The 21260-nt window shown below is 38.9% G+C and overlaps 4 protein-coding genes and 2 pseudogenes across 4 annotated transcripts; 5 read left to right on the forward strand and 1 right to left on the reverse strand.

Annotated features, from left to right (window-relative positions):
• Positions 1–270: 270 nt before the first annotated feature.
• Positions 271–1866, forward strand: LOC148583947 (G-type lectin S-receptor-like serine/threonine-protein kinase RLK1). Its single transcript, XM_088519059.1, has 2 exons — positions 271–1653; positions 1792–1866. The coding sequence occupies exons 1-2, from the start codon at positions 271–273 to the stop codon at positions 1864–1866; spliced, it is 1458 nt and encodes a 485-aa protein (XP_088375185.1).
• A 112-nt stretch (positions 1867–1978) lies between these two features.
• LOC132164623 (G-type lectin S-receptor-like serine/threonine-protein kinase LECRK2) lies at positions 1979–2678 on the forward strand. The gene has a single exon (XM_088519227.1). The coding sequence runs from the start codon at positions 2259–2261 to the stop codon at positions 2670–2672; it is 414 nt and encodes a 137-aa protein (XP_088375353.1). The 5' UTR covers positions 1979–2258; the 3' UTR covers positions 2673–2678.
• A 2205-nt stretch (positions 2679–4883) lies between these two features.
• On the forward strand, positions 4884–7635 carry LOC132163315 (G-type lectin S-receptor-like serine/threonine-protein kinase RLK1 pseudogene; annotated as a pseudogene).
• A 132-nt stretch (positions 7636–7767) lies between these two features.
• Positions 7768–13463, reverse strand: LOC132164712 (uncharacterized). The gene is made up of 9 exons (XM_059575264.2): positions 13261–13463; positions 12826–13138; positions 11289–11430; positions 10913–11163; positions 10567–10773; positions 10377–10469; positions 10183–10287; positions 9701–10105; positions 7768–8118 (listed from the first exon to the last, which is right to left on the reverse strand). The coding sequence occupies exons 2-9, from the start codon at positions 13117–13119 to the stop codon at positions 8101–8103; spliced, it is 1515 nt and encodes a 504-aa protein (XP_059431247.1). The 5' UTR covers positions 13120–13138; positions 13261–13463; the 3' UTR covers positions 7768–8100.
• A 1759-nt stretch (positions 13464–15222) lies between these two features.
• Positions 15223–17733, forward strand: LOC132163721 (G-type lectin S-receptor-like serine/threonine-protein kinase LECRK3). The gene is made up of 4 exons (XM_059574094.2): positions 15223–15522; positions 15599–15954; positions 16037–16943; positions 17112–17733. Exons 1-4 carry the CDS (start codon positions 15365–15367, stop codon positions 17695–17697), a joined length of 2007 nt encoding a protein of 668 aa, XP_059430077.2. The 5' UTR covers positions 15223–15364; the 3' UTR covers positions 17698–17733.
• Positions 17734–19725: 1992 nt separating this feature from the next.
• On the forward strand, positions 19726–21260 carry LOC132163722 (G-type lectin S-receptor-like serine/threonine-protein kinase LECRK2; annotated as a pseudogene).

The raw sequence follows: 21260 nt of genomic DNA on the forward strand, positions 1-21260 counted from the left end.
TGCTTGCACTATTGCTCGAATGTCTTGGCCAAATAGCTTTACAGCCCAAAAGGCCTCCAAATGGCGTGCCGGAGGCATGTGTAAGCCTTCGCTAAACGAAGATTAAGAAGAAAAAAAACAAGAACAAGACAGTACTGGTCCGTGCATGTTTGACCAAGGAAGAGTTTCGCTTGAGCTACAATTATTTATACTCTAGGCACAGTGCTCTGTTTACACCCATCTATCCCCACTTTTATGTTGCAAATTGTATGAGGCTAATTTCTTCTGGCAATGGCTTTTTCTCTTGCTCATACTCTGTTTTTCTTGCTACTTCTGCTACCAACTTCTGCTGTTGCTCAAACTAATGGCAACATTACTGTGGGAAATTCTCTCCCTGCAGCTGACAACTCTTCATGGCTTTCACCTTCTGGTGATTTTGCCTTGGGATTTCGCCAACACAACAACTCAGATTTCTTCCTGCTTTCTATATGGTATGACAAGATACCTGACAGAACCATAGTTTGGTACGCAAATGCAGCTCAGCTTGCTCCAAGGGGATCCGAAGTGAAGATAACTGATGGTGGACTCGTGCTTACTAGCCCTCAAGGCGAAGAGTTATGGGCGTCTCAGGCCCTTACTGGTGTTGTTGCCTATGGTGTAATGAACGATACAGGAAACTTTGTGCTCAAAGATACCAACTTTGACAATCTATGGGAAAGCTTCAAGAATCCAACTGATACCATCTTGCCTACACAGATCATGCAAAGGGGAAGGGTCTTATCTTCAAGACAATCAGAGACCAACTTCTCCAAAGGACGGTTCCAGCTACGTGTCGTTGGTGATTCTAATGTTGTGCTCAATACCATAAATCTGCCTTCTAAACCGTATTTTGAAAAAGACAGCATCGCTGGTGATTCTAATGCATCAAGTCCCGGTAGGCAATTGGTCTTCAATAGGTCAGGCTACATCGAAATCCTCAAACAGAATAACGAACGTATCAATCTCAAAGACAATGACGAACTTATCAGAACTGGGAATTCCTGTTTCAGAGCAACTCTCGAGTTTGAGGGAGTTTTCACTCTGTATTCTCACCCAAAGACTTCCACGGGCAATCGAAGCTGGGACCCTATTTGGGTTATACCAGATAATATTTGCACGGCTATTCTTGTTGATGAAGGTCCTGGTGCTTGTGGGAATAACAGCGTCTGCAACCTCAAACCAGATAAAAGGCCAAGATGTGAATGCCCAAAAGGGTATTCGTTACTCGATCCAAATGATCCCTACGGAAGCTGCAAGCCAGACTTCATACAAGGATGCGAAGAAGATGAAGTTAGTGCCAAAAAGGATCTATATTATCTAGAGGTACTAAATAATACTGATTTTCCAGAATCGGCCGATTACGGTAAGTTGAAGCCTTTTACTGAAGAAAATTGCATAAATTCTTGCTTGCAAGATTGTATGTGTGCTGTTTCCATATTCAAAAATGGCGATACCTGTTGGAAGAAGAAGCTACCATTGTCGAATGGGAGATTCATCAGTAGTTTTACTGGCACGGCTTTCATCAAAGTTAGGAAAGACAATTCCACACCGCCTGGTCCAGGCAATGAGCCAGTGCCAAAGAAGAAGGACCAGGACGGTTTGATACTGGCAGTGTCAGTGCTTCTGGGTTGCTCTGTTTTTGTTAAATTTATATTGATTAGCACTACTTGTCTTGGTTTTTTATTCATTTACCAAAAGAAAATTAAAAAAATTAACTCTACGCATAATGGTAGTGTGCTGGAAATGAATTTGCGTTCGTTTACATACAAACAGCTTCAAGAAGCTACAGATGGGTTCGAGGAAGAACTGGGAAAGGAACTTTCGGTATTGTTTGCAAAGGAGCAATAAAGATGGGTTCTAATGTCTTCCTTGTGGCTGTAAAGAAGTTAAATAGCGCTGCACAAGAGAAAGAGATGGAATTTAAAGCTGAAGTGGAAATTATTGGTAAGACACATCACAAAAATCTGGTAAGACTGCTTGGATTCTGTGAGGAGGGTGTGCAACGGTTACTGGTGTACGAGTTCTTGAGCCATGGAACTTTAGCAGGTTTCCTTTTTGGAGACTTGAAACCAAATTGGGAGCAAAGAATCCAAATTGCTTTTGGGCTTGCGAGAGGACTCTTGTATTTACATGAAGAGTGCAGCACTCAGATTATCCATTGCGACATAAAGCCTCGGAACATACTGCTCGATGAATATTACAATGCCCGAATTTCTGACTTTGGATTAGCAAAGCTTTTGATGATGGATCAGAGCCAAACGCATACTGCCATTAGAGGAACAAAAGGGTATGTTGCGCCCAAATGGTTTAGGAACATGGCAATCACAGCTAAAGTTGATGTGTACAGCTTTGGTGTCATGCTGCTAGAGATCATTTGTTGTCGAAGAAGCGTGGATATGGAGTCTGGCGAGGAGGACAAAACAATTTTAACATATTGGGCTTATGATTGCTTTGGAGAAGGAACATTAGATGTTCTGGTAGAATATGACAGGGATGCCATGGATGACATGGAGAAGGTGGAGAGGTTTGTGAAGATTGCCATTTGGTGTATTCAAGAAGGACCATCTCTTAGACCCACTATGAGGAAGGTTACGCATATGCTTGAAGGAGTTGTTGATGTACCCATTCCACCATGTCCATCTCCCATTGGATAAGGAGGTTGCAACCAGCATTTATCACTCCCCATGTAAAGATTTACAGTCGCTTTTTGTTAAGCATTTACTCTGTTTTGTAATCTTATGTAAGTAATTTAGACTTAAGTTTGTGTTGTGCGACATCCACATAATTCTGTTCTCTACAAATGCGCGCATGTTGGTGTAAACATCAATCAGGGTAAATTGCTCCCCGATTACAATACCAAATGTTCAAACAAAGCCTAATCAAACCTGATCTATGACATTTTATGGCTTCTCTAGTCAAACCATGACCTGCAGAATTTACGTCCCTTAACATGTTCAATCGTGCGTGATAAGTTATTCAAGAATGATAATTTTCAAAAATGAATGAAGTGCCCTTCAGCCTCGCTTTAAACAACATTTGAACTACGGATACAAGTCACATATGTCTGCCAAAACTACACCTGCAACCTTTGAAAATAGGCAATACAGCTCATGTACATCTATGGCCCCGTTTGCTAACGGCGCGGAACGGCACTATAGTTGGAATTGTTTCAGCTACAATACCATCCTTTAAAAAATGATTTTTTTTTTTTTTGTTCTTTAAAAAAAAAAAGAAAAATATTAAAAAACTGAAAAAAAAAAAAAAAAAAACGGAGAAAGAGATTGGGGTGGCTGGAGCCACCCCATTGGTCGGTATGGGGGTGGTTCGACCCCTCCCCCCCCCCCCCCCCCCCCCTTTTTTTTTTTTTTTTTTTTTTTTTTTGGCCTTTTGGGGGTGGCCAGACCACCCCCTTGGCCAACCAGTAACTTGCCTTTCGGTTCGGTTACCCATTTTTGTATTTTAAAATGTTCGGTTATAATTGCTAATATATAAATATTTTATTATTTTTCAAATTTATAAAGATATTTTTTCTTATTAAAAAATTGTGAATGTCGTTTTGTTCTTTGCTGACCTTAAAACATTGACAATCTTTGGTAGTTTTGGGGGAAGGGAAGACATTGACAATATGGTAATAGTTTGAAGGAATATGTGAACTTTTTCATATTCTTTTCATTATAATATCATCAAAACCCTAGTTTATCAATTTCTACAAAAACTCTCATAAAATATACCAATATATACTTCCACAATATTGTCAGTATAATCTTATAGTATAACTACGTATACATATATGTACACAGACATTACAACAACATTATTTTATGCACAAAGTGTGAGTGTGACTGAATTTGACAGAAAAATTATTTCTCTGTTTTTGCTTATTGCTACTCTCACTTGGGAATTATTTATTTATTTTTATATAAGTAAGAAACAACAAATACAAGCTAAAGGCTGGGCAACCCAAACAAAAATATTCTAAACCACCGAAATAGAGCAGGTAAACAAAAAAAAAAAAGAGGCAACGCATCAAATGAATGACTCTGACCTATATTTTCTTAGTGTGAAGACCAAGAAAATTGGCTGCTAATCAAGGCGATAAGACTTGGTGTGTCAAAGATGGCACAACCAAATGATCCAAGACGAAGAACATAACTGAAAAGGTTCCAAAATCTTCCCCAAACCACAAAAATCATATAATTACAAACCGCGATCGAAACTCTTAAAAGGACAGAAACTCTTGGGAATTATTGAATGGGCGGCAAGATGAGAAGTTGGGAAGTCTTTGGTGGACTTCGAATATGTTTCCGTTGACTGACTGGGTTGGGGGGCCATGGCCACACTGGCCTAGAAAAGTTCAGGGTTTTGATGATATTATAATGAAAAGAATATGAAAAAGTTCACATATTCCTTCAAACTATTACCATATTGTCAATGTCTTCCCTTCCCCCAAAACTACCAAAGATTGTCAATGTTTTCGTCCCTGCTGCACCCAATAGTAATCCCAATCCTGACAAGTCACATTACAGTCAGTCCCATTGAACTTTCCGCGTGTTTGCCAGCGTAGCATCATTGACTTCTAAATGTAGAAAATTTTAATGCTTCAGTGTGATCGCCATTTTTTGTAAACAAATTTTAATGATCGAGAGTAAAACGACGCCAATCAGATTGGGTCAAGTGGTAAGGGTCTAAAATAGTTGAGACTTGAGAGTGAAATGAGTGGACGGAAACTTCAGGGAAGACTTGGAAACCAACTTGGTCCTGTCCAATTAGATTAATGGTCCTTCTTTTCACTAGTTGCTGGGGTCCGGCTACTGTTGACTTTATCAAAAAATTGAATGAAATGCCGGAACAACATCGTCGTGAATGTTCCTTAAATTTATTTTCATTCATGTGATCATTGTATGAATCCAAACAATTCTCACAATGCCTTGTGTTAATGTTTTTCACCTTGTCTTCTTTCTCCTCTTGCTGCCCATTTTTGTTGTTGCACAAAATCGTAATATAAGTGTACGTGAAGGGTACTATCTCACTGCAGATGATGCGGCTGCTCCATGGCTTTCCAATTCTGGTGATTTTGCTTTCGGGTTTCACCAACTTGGCAGTGAGGATCACTTCTTGCTCGCCATATGGTTTAACAAAATACCAGACAAAACTATAGTTTGGTATGCAAATGGAGACAATCCTGCGCCAAGAGGATCCAAAGTTGAGCTAACTTCTGACCGTGGGCTAGCACTCTACAATCCTCAGGGTGGAGAGATATGGAGATCGCAATTCACAAGGGGTGCAGTTGCTTACGGCATAATACTGCACGATACAGGCAACCTCTTGGTTGTAGATGAAAATTCTGACAACTTGTGGGAGAGCTTCAAATATCCTACTGATACATTGTTGCCTACTCAAATAATGGAGAGAGGTGGGGTTCTTTCTTCCCGACAAAGAAAGAACTTCTCACAGGGAAGGTTCCAGTTTCGCTTGCTTTCACAGGGAAATGCTGTGCTCAATCCCATAAATATGGTCAGCAGCTATAATGATGGTGGTGCATACTATATTAGTGAGACTTCTGATTCTGCCAATGATTCAAATTCTGGTTACAGAGTGATCTTCCATGACTCTGGTTACCTATACATAGAAAGAAAGAGTGGAGAGAGATACTACATTACAGAAGAGTACTATGCTAAAGACCCTGCTACAAGCTACTATCACAAAGCAACTCTTAATTTTGATGGCGTTTTCACCATTAGTCAGCACCCAAAGAATCCCACTGCCAACGATTGCTGGACAGTAATTCGACGCATACCAGATAATATTTGCCACGATTTAACAACTGGCGTGGGTAGCGGGCCTTGTGGAAATAACAGTATCTGCTCAATCGGGAATGATCGAAGGCCGAGTTGTAATTGCCCACCAGGGTTTTCTTTGACTGAAAATGATCTGTACGGCACCTGCAAACCTGATTCCATACAAGGCTGTGAAGAAGATGGGAAAACTCCACAAGAAGCTGCTTCATACAAATTAGTGGAGCTACAAAACACTGATTGGCCTTACAATGAATTCGAGTCGTTTAGGTATTATGATGTGGAGAACTGCAAAGCATCTTGCTTGCAGGATTGCCACTGCGTTGCAGTCGAATATAAAGGCAACAAGTGTTGGAAGAAGAAGCTACCGCTCAATAATGGAAGACACGATAGGGAAACCAAGGGGACTGCTTTCCTTAAGGTAAGAAAAACCAATACCATTTGGCAAACCTATTGGCAGCGTCAGGTTCCGGAGGCAACAAAAGACCAAGACACTCTGATTATTGTGGTGTCAGTCCTACTAGGTACTTCTGTGTTTGTGAATCTCTTATTTGTAGGTGCATTTGGTTTGGGTATTTTGTACTATTACAAAAAGAAGCTCAAAAGAATCAGTCACCTAGATGATGGTGTTGTGGAAAGGAATTTGCGCCAATTTACCTACAAAGAGATGATGGAGGCTACAAATGGGTTCAAGGAAGAACTAGGAAGAGGTTCCTGCGGTATTGTTTATAGAGGGGAAGTAGAAAACGGTGCTATTGCTGTCAAGAGGTTAGACAGAGTGTTTGAAGACAGCGACAAGGAATTCAAAACTGAAGTGAATGTGATAGGCAAAACGCATCACAAGAATTTGGTCCGGCTGCTTGGGTACTGCACTGAGGGACAGCATCGTATGCTGGTGTATGAGTTCTTGAGAAATGGCACTTTAGCTAGCTTCCTTTTTGGGGATTTCAAACCCAGCTGGACCCAGAGGACTAATATTGCGGTCGAGGTTGCGAGAGGACTAATCTACTTGCATGAAGAATGCAGCAGCCAGATTATTCATTGCGATATAAAGCCGCAAAATATACTTCTTGATGAGTATTACAGTGCTCGCATCTCGGACTTTGGATTGGCAAAGCTTTTGTTGATGAATCAAAGCCAGACCAAAACTGACATTAGAGGTACCAAGGGGTACGTTGCACCTGAGTGGTTTAGGACCTCACCAGTCACTGTGAAGGTTGATGTCTATAGTTTCGGTGTCGTGCTGCTAGAGATCATTTGCTGTCGAAGAAATGTGGATATGGAGGCTGGAGGAGAGAGGGGTATTCTAACTGATTGGGCCTTTGACTGCTATCAGCAAGGCAGACTGGATCTTCTAGTTGAAGATGATCGAGAAGCCCTCAATGACGTGAAGAAGCTGGACAGGTTTTTGATGGTTGCCATTTGTTGCCTTCAAGAAAACCCCTCTCTGAGACCCACTATGAAGAAGGTGATGCTTATGCTTGAAGGAATCGTTCAAGTTCCTGTTCCCCCAAGTCCATGCCCATTTTCTTCCATTAGCTAAAAGCTCCGATTGTTGGCTGTCTTTCTTCATTTACCAATCCATCATGGCTGGATGTTTATATATTGTACTTGTAGGACCATTGTAGCTGCTAGTTTGCTTTGCTCTGTGTTAGAAGCTGTTGTAATTGTAGTAGACTTGTTCCATGATTTTCCAGGAGCCATGCAATTCAAAAATTGAATTATGTCTCACAATATAACTCCCATTTCAATGATCAAAGTTGCCAGTAGGTCCAGTTATCCATTGTTTGTAAAAATTGAAAGCTAGGGCAGCAGTACCGTTTATCTCTTGTTTACACATCAGTATATGACCCCAATAGCATAAGTTGCAAGCATTCACTCACTCAAAGGATACACTTTTAAGGCTCCAAAAGCCTCCTGAATCCTGATTATACAAGTTTACCAGCATAAGAATGAAAATTGTTCCATCCATACTACAAGCTTAGCACTCAACCAGATATGCACAGAGTTTTTCCAGAACAACAAGACTGCAATTATACACTGAATGTGCTCACAGTTCATACAACATATATACTGCATTAATAAACTTTGATAAGAGTTCCTACACGTGTAGTAACTTAAAGCTTGGCCAGGGAGGCCTACATCTATGATTGGGCTACGTACCAGGAATAGCAGTAAAAAAAACACAAGCTGGCTTGCCCATGTAGAGGTTTCCATAAAGCCCAAGTGCGGGTGAAGCGAAGAGGAACTCCTCAGGTAATTAAACTTGAAACCGTGGCGCTTTCCTTCACTGCTGATTGTGTTTCTGAGGGGAAAAACAAAAACAAAAAAATGGTTGAACATTTATTGATTTAAACTAAGCTTCCATTGCAGCCATCACAATTACAACCTTCCTTTCACCATAATCAACATCTCCACTCCAGCACCATCACAATCCAAAGAAATACCCTAAAAAGACTAGTTAAAGTTACAATTGGAGCACCCTAAAATCACTTATATAGCCAAATCTCTTCTTGTACTTTTTTCTTCTTCTACTTGGGCATTCTCTTGTATACTTTCCGTATACTAGGGTTGCACCCCTCTGCACTCTTTGATATGCATTGCATTACATATAAAAATAAAAATAAAAATAAAATAAAAACTTACAAAGCCAAATCTCACATAACGATTTGTCAACAAACTCAGATAGCCAAATCTCACATAACGACTTGACACCCATGCAACACGTTCACAATACATTCACCCAATGTGAGACTTGATCAATATGGAACTTAGGATCCATACAACACCTTCACAATTCACCTACTCAATGTGGGACTTAATTTTAGGGTCACACCAACTATATTTATACACTATAGTTGTTAATGACCCTTAACAAAACAAAGTCATTCTACTTGCTTCATGTAATTCAACCCTTATTGACAATGAAAAATAAAGATGAAATATTCCTATGGAGAATGTTCCAAAATGCAATTAAAATAGCTTGATTGATGTGTAATTTGTCAACAAATCATAGACCTCTCTCAAAGGCAAAAATCAAATGGTCAGATACACAAATGATGAGTGACATCTAATGGACTGAAAACAAACGTAATGCGCTCACTTATTAAGTCAACCATTTTCTTCAAAATATCTGAGGACATCACTGCTAAATGGGCACTTGCCTCTTTCTATATATCATCCATCACATATGTTGCAAAATCAGAGCAACAAACCATATGAAGCCTGACCTAGATAGTAATGATCAATAACCTCATTGATCCAACAGGGAATTTAATGTCCATGGCAACTCTAAACCAGGATAGGAACTTTCCCTTAGCGTATGCAAGTTCTGAGCAAATAGAAAACTAGTCTCCAGTAGTTAGTCCAAATTATTTTTCATGTTTTATGAAGCAAACTCATATGTAGCTCCTTTCGTAAGTATATCAAGTTATCCATAAGTATGGGGCATTTTCTTTTCAAATCCTGTCTCTATGTGCATAAATATGGACACTCGCATACAGACACTAATTAGGATGACTGGGGAGAAGACCATGTACGTGTTTGGTAACCATTTAGAATAAAAAGGTGATTCTCTCACTATTACAAAATGAAAGAAGATAATTTTGTACTCACTATTACAAAATGCCCTTGCGAACTTGTTTTACCTTTAATTAGAGTATGATCAAGCCTGCTTGTTGTCTCTTGCAGGCCCTTTAGCTGTTCAAACTTTTTTAGCAAATCGATCTGAGGCTCATGGACTACCCAAGGTTTAACCAGCCCATTTTAGGCCTCCGTCACAATGAATATATATATATATATTTGAGTTATCTTGAACTTACTAGTATTATCCTAATTTCTCTTTTGGTAAACGACGATCAAAATAAAATATTAATCTTGGAACTTACACTGCTAGAAGAAGCTTGAGATCGTATGCTATCAAGGGCAACCATAAACTCTGCACGCAGTCGTGCCTCCATCGCTGTCCGTGCTGCACTCTCTGCCTGCAATCGTGCCTCCATCTCAGCACGTGCTGCACTCTCCGCCTGAAGTTGTGCCTGTATCACGGTCCGTGCTGCACTTTCCTCCTGCAACTTCTGCTTCATCTCGCCAAGCTTCTCTTCAAGGGCATCACGCTCCATTTGAACCTCAACAGTTGCCAGTTTCTGCGCCTGGCTCAACCCACGTCTCTGGCCTCGTAGGTGGACTGGTCTGGAACCGAGTACCGACTGAAACAATTCATCCTCGTTTGATGGCGAGAGCGGCTCCCCCTCTTGCTGTGACTGCTGAGTAATTAACTCGGTAACTCGCTCCTACATCCCCAAACACACATCAACCAAAAGACATACAAAACTGAGAAATATAAGCATAGTATGAAACTTTTACTTACATAAATCTGTCGTGCAGTTTCATCACTCCATGAGCCATCAGGATGACGATGGCACAGAAGCCATGTCCTGTATTCATTAGGCTGCTGACCGGTCACAGGATCCCGCTGTATTGTTGTTAACAAACAATTAAGTAACAAATTAAAACAAAGGTAAAACATAAATAGTTACTTTTGTCATTAATTTTTCTACTCACTGCATCGTAACTCACAGCCGCAAAAGACTTGCTGCCGGTGATTTTGCCCGTCTTTTGTTTTGATCGATTTTCTTTATTTCTATCACTAATGGTCTACATAGGATGAAAATATGCAGGTAGTCAATGCAGTGTACAAAATCCATATAAGCAATCCTGTGAATTATACCTGAAAGTAAAGGGAGAATTTTACCTTAAATTCATCAGTACCAAAGTACGTAATAAGAGACTCCCATTGCTTCTCTGAGACCTCTTTAGGCCGGTTCTGCCTGCGGTCCTCATCATTATCATACTTACTGTAGTCCTTGGAGAGTTTTGCTCGCCAACCCCGGTATCTCCGATTTGCCAACTTTAATATGCTGGCTCTTCGCAAGGGTGAATCTGGGATTCTCCACCGGCGCTGAAATGACAAATCAAGGAAAACACATTAGACTATCATATCAAATAAAAGTACCTTTTTTTTTCTTTCTTTTTCTTTTTCTTTTTTTTAAAAAAAAAGATATATTAGTTAACGAAAATCATATATTTTTCTTACTTACCAACACACCTGAAACAATGTTATCTTTTGCCTCCTGTGGTACTTCCGCCCACTTCTTAACATTAAGTGGTGTATGCACTCTCATCTGTTGGACCACCTCATCCACAAACATCCGCTGATTTGGCCCCACTGCTGAATCAGACATGTCTGAGAACTCAATATCCAACTTTCCATCACTTGTTTCTTGTGCTCTCTTAGCCAACTTCAAGCCTTTTGCAGGCCCTCGTCCTTTCTTTCTGATAGAAGAGGACGCTGACAAGTATTCAGCATAACAACATTAGACCAGAGTAAAAGGAAAAAGAAAAAAAGAAAAAACCTAAAAAGGGACATAATAAACCCATATATATAACGAAAATAAGTGAATTGTAATTTTATACTTTCTGATGGTGTTAGCGTGTCCACTGAGAGCTCTGATGGCTCTGATGACTTCGCAGGACAGGGCGTATGCATGGAAGAGTCAGTAAGTGGCTGGTCAGACTGAGTGTCCATATGACCCTGCTGGGATGCATCCATAATGTTCTATACAAAAGAGTAAACAAATGGCAACATCAATTACATGTCTATGAGGCCTGAACACATACAAGATGTAATTGAACCTATTGAAGCATGTGCAATGCTTCATATGCCACATTGCAATGAGTAGATTGATTGTTTTTTCTTCAAACTTCAAAAATCCCAGAATCCAAGGGAAAAATCTTGAGGTACTTCAGAAAAGAACATGCTAACAAATCACTACAGCCCTGAACTGCCCACTGTTAGACAATTCAAGAACCATTTGCAACGTATGCATAAACACCCTAGTATGACTATGATTCTTGATGAGGACTTGAATTTAAGGTTGGTATCCACGATTCGATGGAGGTCAAATGTTAAAGAACAATGTATCACATCTCCATGCCATTCTCCAAACCTAAACAACCATAACCAACAATTCATACCATGATCAACATCATCATCTCCATTACTAAATGACAGGATACATAACAAAATTCACACATATTCATCCAATTTTTCACCAAATATATATATATTCTGACATACCGAACTAAGAACCAAATAACCCGAACAAAATGAAGAGGCAAAAAGAAATTAAGAGCCTTGAGCATGATCAGCAACACAATTATGTAGAAACCATCCAACATTTACATCAGCCGTTATTTAATTCATCAAAAAAATTTAATTATTCATTTAGAGAAACAAAAAATGATATTATTGATAAGCTCATTCATCTAATTTGAACAGACTCAGAAAACCCAGCCGACATCATTATAATTAGTGTGACCAACTACGATAACAGTCATCATTTACTTACAAAACAAGAACCCATGTAATTTCCTTTTTCGGTAAATCACATATACCCAATAGATTTAGGACCCACAACCTTCACTCTGTTTTTCAAGAAAGGGCATGCCATTTGAGCAAATGCTAATAAACATGATTTACTCCTTACCACCTTATGATGCTAATAAAAATTATTTTCTTGTTCTTTTTGCCCCTACTAGCTATATAGTTTTTCTTGTATACTTCCTATGTAAATGGGGGCGCTCTACACTTTTAATGATATCTTGATTATTTATATATATAAAAAAAATGTTTCACAAAGAAACCATCAGCGGTGATGTAAATGCTACATGACAAAGCTCATTTTAATCAAAGCCTCTCTTTTTAGGGTTCAAGTTTAATGGTTTTCATATGCTTCCTCTCCTTCTTCCAAATAGTTGCTTCATAAAGATAGGAAGTGTACATAAAAAAATATGTACAGGATGTGTGCAAATAATAATTTTTAAAGCCAAAGCTACAATGCAGCAAAGCAAGAAAATGGATAGAGAACTTAATAGTACCATTCTACTTTAGTAGAAAAAGAAAAACAAAAAACAAAAGAAAAAATAGTGTAAGGGGTAATAGAAGAGAGACCTGTTGACATGGGGAAGCAACAAAAGTAACAGCCACGTCTTCCAGTGTTCCCTCTTCAACAGTGGGTGCCTCTCCTGCTGCTCCCGTTGTACTTGGACATTGCTCCTCCATCTCCTCATGGTCTTCTTCAGGGCCCCCCTCATGCTGCTCCTCCTCCTCGGATATGGATTTGGCTTTGGCCTCTTCTTGGTCCTTGTTTCTGCTCTTCTTCTTCTCCTTCTCTTCCTCCAATTCCAATATCCGGGCACTCCTCCTCTTCTTCGTACCCACTTCTTCTCCTTCCTCCTCAGACATTTTCTCTCTTCTCTGTACCCTATATACATGACACACATTCACACTGAAGAAATTAAACCAAAAAAATCTAAAAAAAATGGAATTTTGAAGAAATTTGGGAATTGGGTATTGGGTAAAATTAAAAAATTGAGGGAACATTACCTTGAATCGATGTGGGTCAGATCAAATTTGGGGTTTTAGGGTTTGTTCGAAGGTCAAGATTTGCAAAGGGGATTTGGGGCTATTAAGGCGAAATGCAAAACAACGAAACGTATTTGGACCTTGTCTCTAGTCTCAAAAGTTTGTCGGGGCTACACGTATACTCGCCACGATAAGCAGAACAGGGATCGCCCGATTTATCGTGCTGAAAAGTAACGTATCGTTACAATATGGGTGGTTCAACCTTATCACGTCGAGGTTGATGAAGGCGACAACCTCAATTCTGGTTTTTAATTATAAACTGTTAAGACGACCTTGGAACAAACGTTATAATAATAACGCTGAAAGCTGGCACACTTCTTATTATCCCCAAAAAAAAAAAAAAAAAAAAAAAAAAAAGGTACTTTCAAATAGAACTCTTAGAATCAATCAGGCTTTAAAAGCTAAAATCTATGAATTTAGGTCAAAAAAAATTATGAATGAGGCTTTCATCTAAATTGAATCACTCAGTTTATTGGATTTATATGTATCTTTATAGTATATGGCTTTTATAGGATATAAGTTTCTTTTAAACCATGTTAGAGAAATTTTATAAAACAGCTATGTGATCAAGTGAGAAGAACATAATTTTTAATAATACTAATAAAAAAAATTATGTGAGAAAGGGACACATGACAATTTATAAACCCGTGAAATTTGTGTCCTTTCAATTTTAGTATGGATTAAACTTATATCTTCTTATTAGTATAAGTTTTGGGACAAGTAATGATTTAAGATTTACATGACTAGCTCTTTCATAACTGAACCACACTTGGAAACGGTATTTGAATAAACATAATTAGAAAGGTATTAATGCATGCAAAACTTTGACGAAGATACAATATTTGGTCATTCAAAAGTCTTTTTATTATTATTATTATTTCCATTAATTGCTTTTGGAATTGCTTTAGCCAACAGAAAGTTGTTCTTCGAAAGAGTTTGAATGTGGCAGAAAATATCATGATTGAGGCCATGGCTGAAGAGGATAGTAGCTCCTGTACTGGTTTATCTGATATGCAGGAGTGAACTTGTATGAAATCAGGAACTAGTCTCCTGCTTGATGATGATTGTGATGGAAAGTTGGAATCTTTGCTGTCTGAAGGAGAATCATTAACACTTATCATGCATGTAGAGAGGCACTACTGAAGTTCCCAGGAACATGGAGAATTGGAGATGTTCTTGGGTTTTACTATGATTTAATATGAAATTAAATATAGAACTGTTCCATCAAAATTTCGTACAAAAGTTGGAAAATTGGATGAAATTAGCTACTCATCCAGAGTCATAGACAGAATCAGTTCCCATTTTATGAACAACAAAGTCATATATATTCATCTTGACTTACAAAATTGTCTACTTCTGACTTGAAGAAGTCCAAAATAAGGGCGGCCGGGGGTACCTTCAGATACCTTATACACCTACAAACTCTGGTGTGAACCACTCATTTTGTAGAATTAATACTATTGCTTGGCCTGTAAATGAAGGAAACTCTCACATACATCAATCAAAATTATATATAAAGACAAGTCAATAGTCATGAAAAACAAAACACGTCGGCAAAAGTTCATCTGTTTACTTTTGACCAAATGTTCCCACAATTCTTTGTACTTCTTTTTCCTTGTGGCAGAGGAAAAGATGTCTCCTGCAGAAGTTTTTCATGAAAAAATAACACTCTTTCATTTCATGCCATGGCTTTAGAACTACCATGTTCTCTCATCACCTTGTTGCTTCTTGTTCAATCGGTGCCATATTCCACCAGTGCTCAAACCTTTGCAAACCACTACTTAGGCTCATTCCTTACTGCCCAGAACCATGATTCTTTCTGGGCATCCTCTTCTGGTGACTTTGCTTTTGGTTTCAAACAGATTGGGGAGGGAGGGTATCTACTAGCCATCTGGTTCAACAAAATACCTGAAAAACTGTTGTCTGGTCAGCCAATGGAAATAATCTAGCCCCAAGAGGATCCATTGTTAAACTTACACAATATGGCCAACTTGTGCTCAGTCACCCAACTGGGAAAGAGATATGGAAAGCTGATTGTTCCGGTTCAGAAGTTGCCTATGCAGCCATGCTTGACACTGGAAACTTCGTGCTGGCAAGCCAGGACTCTGTCTCTTTCTGGCAGAGTTTTGATCATCCGACTGACACAATATTACCTACAAACACTATGGACAAAAGCAGCAAACTTGTTGCTCGTTATGCAGAAATGAACTACTCTAATGGAAGGTTCTGTTAGAATATATTTCCATATATATATAATTGTGATTGATTATTTGATTACCTTAACACCCTTGTTCTACAGGTTCCAGTTCACATTGCAATCGGATGGAGATCTTGTGCTTCAAACTAGAGCTTTCCCCTTGGATTCTGCTAATTCTGGTTATTGGTGGAGTGAAACTGTAGACGCTGGCTTTCAGGTGGTCTTCAATGAGTCTGGCTCTATGTATGTTGCAGCCAATGACGGAAGCATACTTAAGATGATATCATCACCTGCAGGTTATTTGAAAGGATTCTATCACAGAGCAATTCTTGAATATGATGGAATCTTTAGGCATTATGTATACCCGAAAAGCATAACTACTGCAAATGCTGGGAATTGGTCCCCTTTGCAAAGCTTCATACCTCCTAATATATGCAATGCAATTCGACAAAGGACAGGTTGTTATATCTCCACTAATTCCACAAGCTTAAATTGGTAGGAATTGATGAATTTAATCGTTTAATTTATATTCTGACGCAGGTGGTGGAGCTTGTGGGTTCAACAGCTACTGCATGATAGGTGAGGATCAGAGACCGAGTTGCCGATGTCCAGAGGGATACACCTTCATTGATCCAGATGATGTTATGAAAGGATGTAAACAAAACTTTCTTTCTCAAAGTTGTGATAAAGGGTTGCCAGAAACGGATGTTTTTGACTTTCATCTCATGCCAAACACAGATTGGCCCGAGTCTGATTATGAATATTTTAGAGGCCAAACTGAGGATTGGTGCAGGAAAGCTTGCTTGGGTGACTGCTTCTGTGCGGTTGCAATTTACAGAAATGATGAGTGTTGGAAGAAGAAAATTCCTCTTTCAAATGGGAGGTTAGATGTCAAAGTTGCAGGAACAGCCCTGATCAAAATACGGAAAGGCAATTCTACTTTGAATCCTTCAGGGGCAGATCGGTCAACTCTGATCTTCATAGGGTCAGTGCTGTTAAGCAGCTCGGTGTTCCTCAACTTTCTTTTGCTAGTTTCAGCCTTTCTGGTTGTTTTCCGTTTCAATTTTTGGAAGCCAAAGGTGTTTCAAGCACTACACCAAGTGATGCCAGGCATGAACTTGCGAAGTTTCTCTTATGAGGAACTGCAAAAAGCTACAAATGGATTCAAGGAAGAGCTGGGGAGTGGTGCTTTTGCAACAGTTTATAAAGGGTCTCTAGAATATTCTGATGATACAATCTATGTTGCGGTTAAAAGGTTGAACAACATGGAGAGACACGGTGATCAGGAGTTCAAAGCTGAAGTGAGTGCTATTGGCAGGACAAATCACAGAAATTTAGTCCAACTGCTGGGATTCTGCAACGAGGGGGAGCACCGGCTTCTTGTATATGAATTCATGAGCTATGGTTCTGTAGCAAGCTTGCTTTTTGGAAGTTCAAAGCCGAGTTGGTACAGTTAAATTACTACTTATCTCAAAAGCTTAAGCCGATAGGAATATTTAATTAAAATAGTAGTTGAATGACTGATACAGAGTTTAAACTAAAAACTTCGATCTGTTCTAAAAGAATAAGCCGATAGGTATTGGTGAATTTAATAATTTAATTTGTGTTCCATTAGGTACCAAAGAATGCAAATTGCATTAGGAATTGCAAGAGGGTTGTTTTACTTGCATGAAGAGTGCAGAAGCCAGATCATACACTGTGATATCAAGCCACAGAACATCCTTCTGGATGAGACATGGACAGCAAGAATTTCTGACTTTGGAATAGCCAAGCTTTTGAAGATAGACCAGACTCGAACGATGACCAGAATCCGGGGAACTAAAGGGTATGTGGCGCCTGAATGGTTCAGAAACATGCCTATTACAGTCAAGGTGGATGTTTACAGCTTTGGCATAGTGTTGCTGGAGCTCATCTGCTGCAGGAAGAATTTAGAAGTGGAGGTAGAATATGAGAATCAGATGATACTGGCCGATTGGGCATACGATTGCTACAACAATGGGAAACTGGATCTGTTAGTTGGGAATGATGAGAAGGCATTGGATGACATGAAGAGAGTGGAGAAATATGTGATGATTGCCATATGGTGCATTCAGGTGGATCCATTGGTAAGGCCAACAATGAAGAAAGTGGTGCAAATGATGGAAGGAGCTGTTGAAGTCTCAGTTCCTCCGGATCCATCCTTATTTACTAGTTCAATCTAAATCCTCTTAACATAAATTTACACATGTTTGAGTCAGATCAAGGATTAGTGTATAATATATCAAGTAATCATTTATATGAACTTTGTATCCTAGATAAAACTTCTCCATTTATCATTTTGTATTGAAAAACTACAACAAACCTCGTACAATACCCAACAGCAACATGAACTATTGACACTTTTTTCCACTTTGATTTGATCTGTCCAAAAATCTTTCTTTGAGCTTGGAAATCAGTCAATGGCATTATTCAAAGATAACACGGCAACAAATTAATGACCATATTCCTGAAATTGCTGGGAGTGGTTCACAATATTCAAATATTGCATGATGTGTAATATTGGTATTGTATGATAATAGTTAATCAGAAATGCTCTATTACAACATTTTTATTTTACAATTATTCTAGAATGTGACGTGGCAGACTCAAATAATTTTTGCATTTTTTTTATAAATAATGTTACATATATATACGATACCCACATCCCACTTAGCTGAAACGACAATGCCTATGTCATGACGACTTGTTAATGCCATTCCGATGAGGCTCTTGGTGGGTCTTATTTGAACATGTCATTTTTTTTCACAATTTTAGTGCCTCTAAAACGCCACTTGTAAAAAATTTAAAATAACATTGTTGTAAGCTATACATTCTGTTGAAGGCTTCTGCATATATATATATATATAGTATATGATTTCTGATTTTGCCTCTTCTATAAGATTTGCCTCTAAATCAAAAGAAAAGCCATGCTTCTTTATTTAATAGCAACCTATCCTTCTTCATTCCTTGTTTCCATTTCGAATAAATTTGATAAAATTAATTCAATTATAGCATTAGAGGGCTGCATGTCTTCTAGTTTCAAGCAACACAAGACAATAACAATTTAGGGATGTTGTGTCTTGTTTCGGTTTCTCTTCTATTAATGCTGATTTATATATTGTGCTATATATATATATTCTCTTTTATAGGTTCTTGGTTATGCAAAACCTTCTCTCTTTTTTTTGGACAGTTATGCATAACCCTCACGCAAAGATTGTTCCTTTGTGCTTTGTGACCTTTTCCTCAACTGCAACAGACGTAGTAAGTTATAATACAAACCCAAAGAAGATATCAGTGGCTGCCTCTCATTATTATATTTTCTAGAGGTCATCAGTTGGAGTCGCCGGCCGGCATGGGAAATTTACATTGGCATAAAAGGGATTGAGATCCTGTGCAATACCTAAGTATTGCACCTGATACGGAATACTTTTACTTTGGGGCATTCATTTTGTAACTATTTAGGAAAAGCACTAGTTATATTTGCTTTATTATCCCAAAATGACTAATCAATTTAGAATTTTTCTATAATCACTTATAAAGCACAGCAAAAGTGTGGTGGACTCAGAACCCACATGTCTCAAAATATTGTTATTAACACTGGATTCTTAATTAGGAAGATGAGTAACCTACATAAAGTGGGTGATTTATTAAGACACCCACGAACGCTAAGTTCCATGTTACTTACTTATTAGGTGAAATTGAGTTTTTATAAGTATATAATATATTTCAGAAAAGCTCTAAATTAACTTTAGTGATTTGGGGTGATAACGTAGATATGACTAACGTTTTCTTTAGATCGTTACACATTTCGTAAAAATTAAAAAAAAATTAAAAAAAAAAAGTAAAAAGGTATAGTTTGAATGGCCGTTGGGTGGCCGAACCACCCCAATAGCCAAATTCTGCTTGCCAAACAGGGTGTCCAAACCATTCCCAATGGTTTCGGCCACCCTCAAATCAAATTTTTTTCTTCTTATGTTGGTTCGGCCACCAAAAAGCCACCCCATCTTTCTAATTTCATTTGTTGTCATGATCTGTAATGAATGGCCCAAATAAAAATGATTTCATTGGTATTGCACCACCATATATGCATCACAATCCAAATAATTAAAGTAACCTATAATCTTTAGAATTGATGCATTTGGACTTCTTCCCATAGTTGAAAGCAATATAATGTAGAGCAGAAGAAGTTTTTTCCTATTCAATTTCATACCATGGCTTTATCACTCCCATATTCTCTAACCTTGTTGCTTGTTGTTCTATCTGTGCCATATTCTACCACTGCTCAAACCCCATCATACACAGACTTGGGCTCATCGCTGACTCCAGCTGACCGTGATTCTTACTGGGCATCCCCCTCTGGTGACTTTGCTTTTGGTTTCCAAGAGATTGTGAAAGGAGGGTATCTCCTAGCCATCTGGTTCAACAAAATACCTGAGAAAACCATTGTCTGGTCAGCCAATGGAAACAATCTAGCCCCAAAAGAATCCGTTGTAAAATTTACAGCAGATGGCCAATTTGTGCTTCATGGCACAACAGGGAAAGAGATATGGAAACCTGATTTAGTCGGCTCAGGAGCAATTGCCTATGCAGCCATACTTAATAACGGAAACTTTGTGCTGGCGGCAAACCAGTCTTCTGACTATTTGTGGCAGAGTTTTAATCATCCAACTGACACAATATTACCTACAAATATTATGAACAAGGGCGGCAAACTTGTTGCTCGTTATGCAGAAACTAACTACTCTGATGGAAGGTTCCAGCTCACATTCCAACCGGACGGAAATCTCGTGCTTTATACTAGAGCTTTCCCCTTGAATTCCGCTAACGCTCCTTATTGGTCGAGTAAAACTGAAGGCACCGGCTCTCCCTGGTTTTCAACCATTCCGGCTCTGTATATCTTATAACCATCAAAAACAAGATGCTTTATACGATATCATCTGGTTCTTCTGGGGATTTGTATCAGAGAGTTATTCTTGAATATGATGGAGTGTTTAGGCATTATGTATACCAGAAAAGCAACGGTTCAAACGGCTGGCACCCTTTGCCGAGCTTCATTCCTTCTAATATCTGCAATGCTGTTGTAGAAGAGACGGGTAGTGGAGCTTGTGGGTTCAACAGCTACTGCAGGCTAGGAGAAGTTGATCAGAGACCAAACTGCAAATGTCCAGAAGGATACACCTTCATTGATCCAGATGATGTTATGAAAGGATGCAAGCAAAAATTTGTTTCACGAAGTTGTGATGCGGCTTTCCCAGAAACGGATGCTTTTGATTTCCATTCCATGCCAAATACAGATTGGCCTGGATCTGATTATGAATTTTTTCAAGGCCAAACTGAGGTTTGGTGCAGAGCAGCTTGTTTGGGTGACTGTTTGTGTGCGGCTGCAATTTACCAAAATGGCACTTGCTGGAAGAAGAGAACTCCTCTCTCAAATGGGAGGATGGATCCCATTGTTCAAACAACAACTCTGATCAAAATAAGGAAAGACAATTGTTGTTTGAAGCCTCCAGGTGTAGCTTCTGAGAAGAAAGACAATTCTCCTTTGAAGCCTCAGGAGAAGAAAGACACTTCTTCTTTGAAGGCTTCAGGCGTAGATTCTGAGAAGAAAGATTTGTCAACTCTGATCCTCATCGGGTCAATGCTCTTATTCAGCTCTGTGTCCCTCAACTTTCTCTAATTAATGGGATTAAACTCTGTTTTCAACTCCAGTGCCATTTCTCTCAACAGTTGTCCAAGTCCCAACTAG

This window comes from Corylus avellana, chromosome 8 (genome assembly GCF_965113065.1).
Source record: "Corylus avellana chromosome 8, dhCorAvel1.hap1.2, whole genome shotgun sequence".
NCBI lineage: Eukaryota > Viridiplantae > Streptophyta > Magnoliopsida > Fagales > Betulaceae > Corylus > Corylus avellana.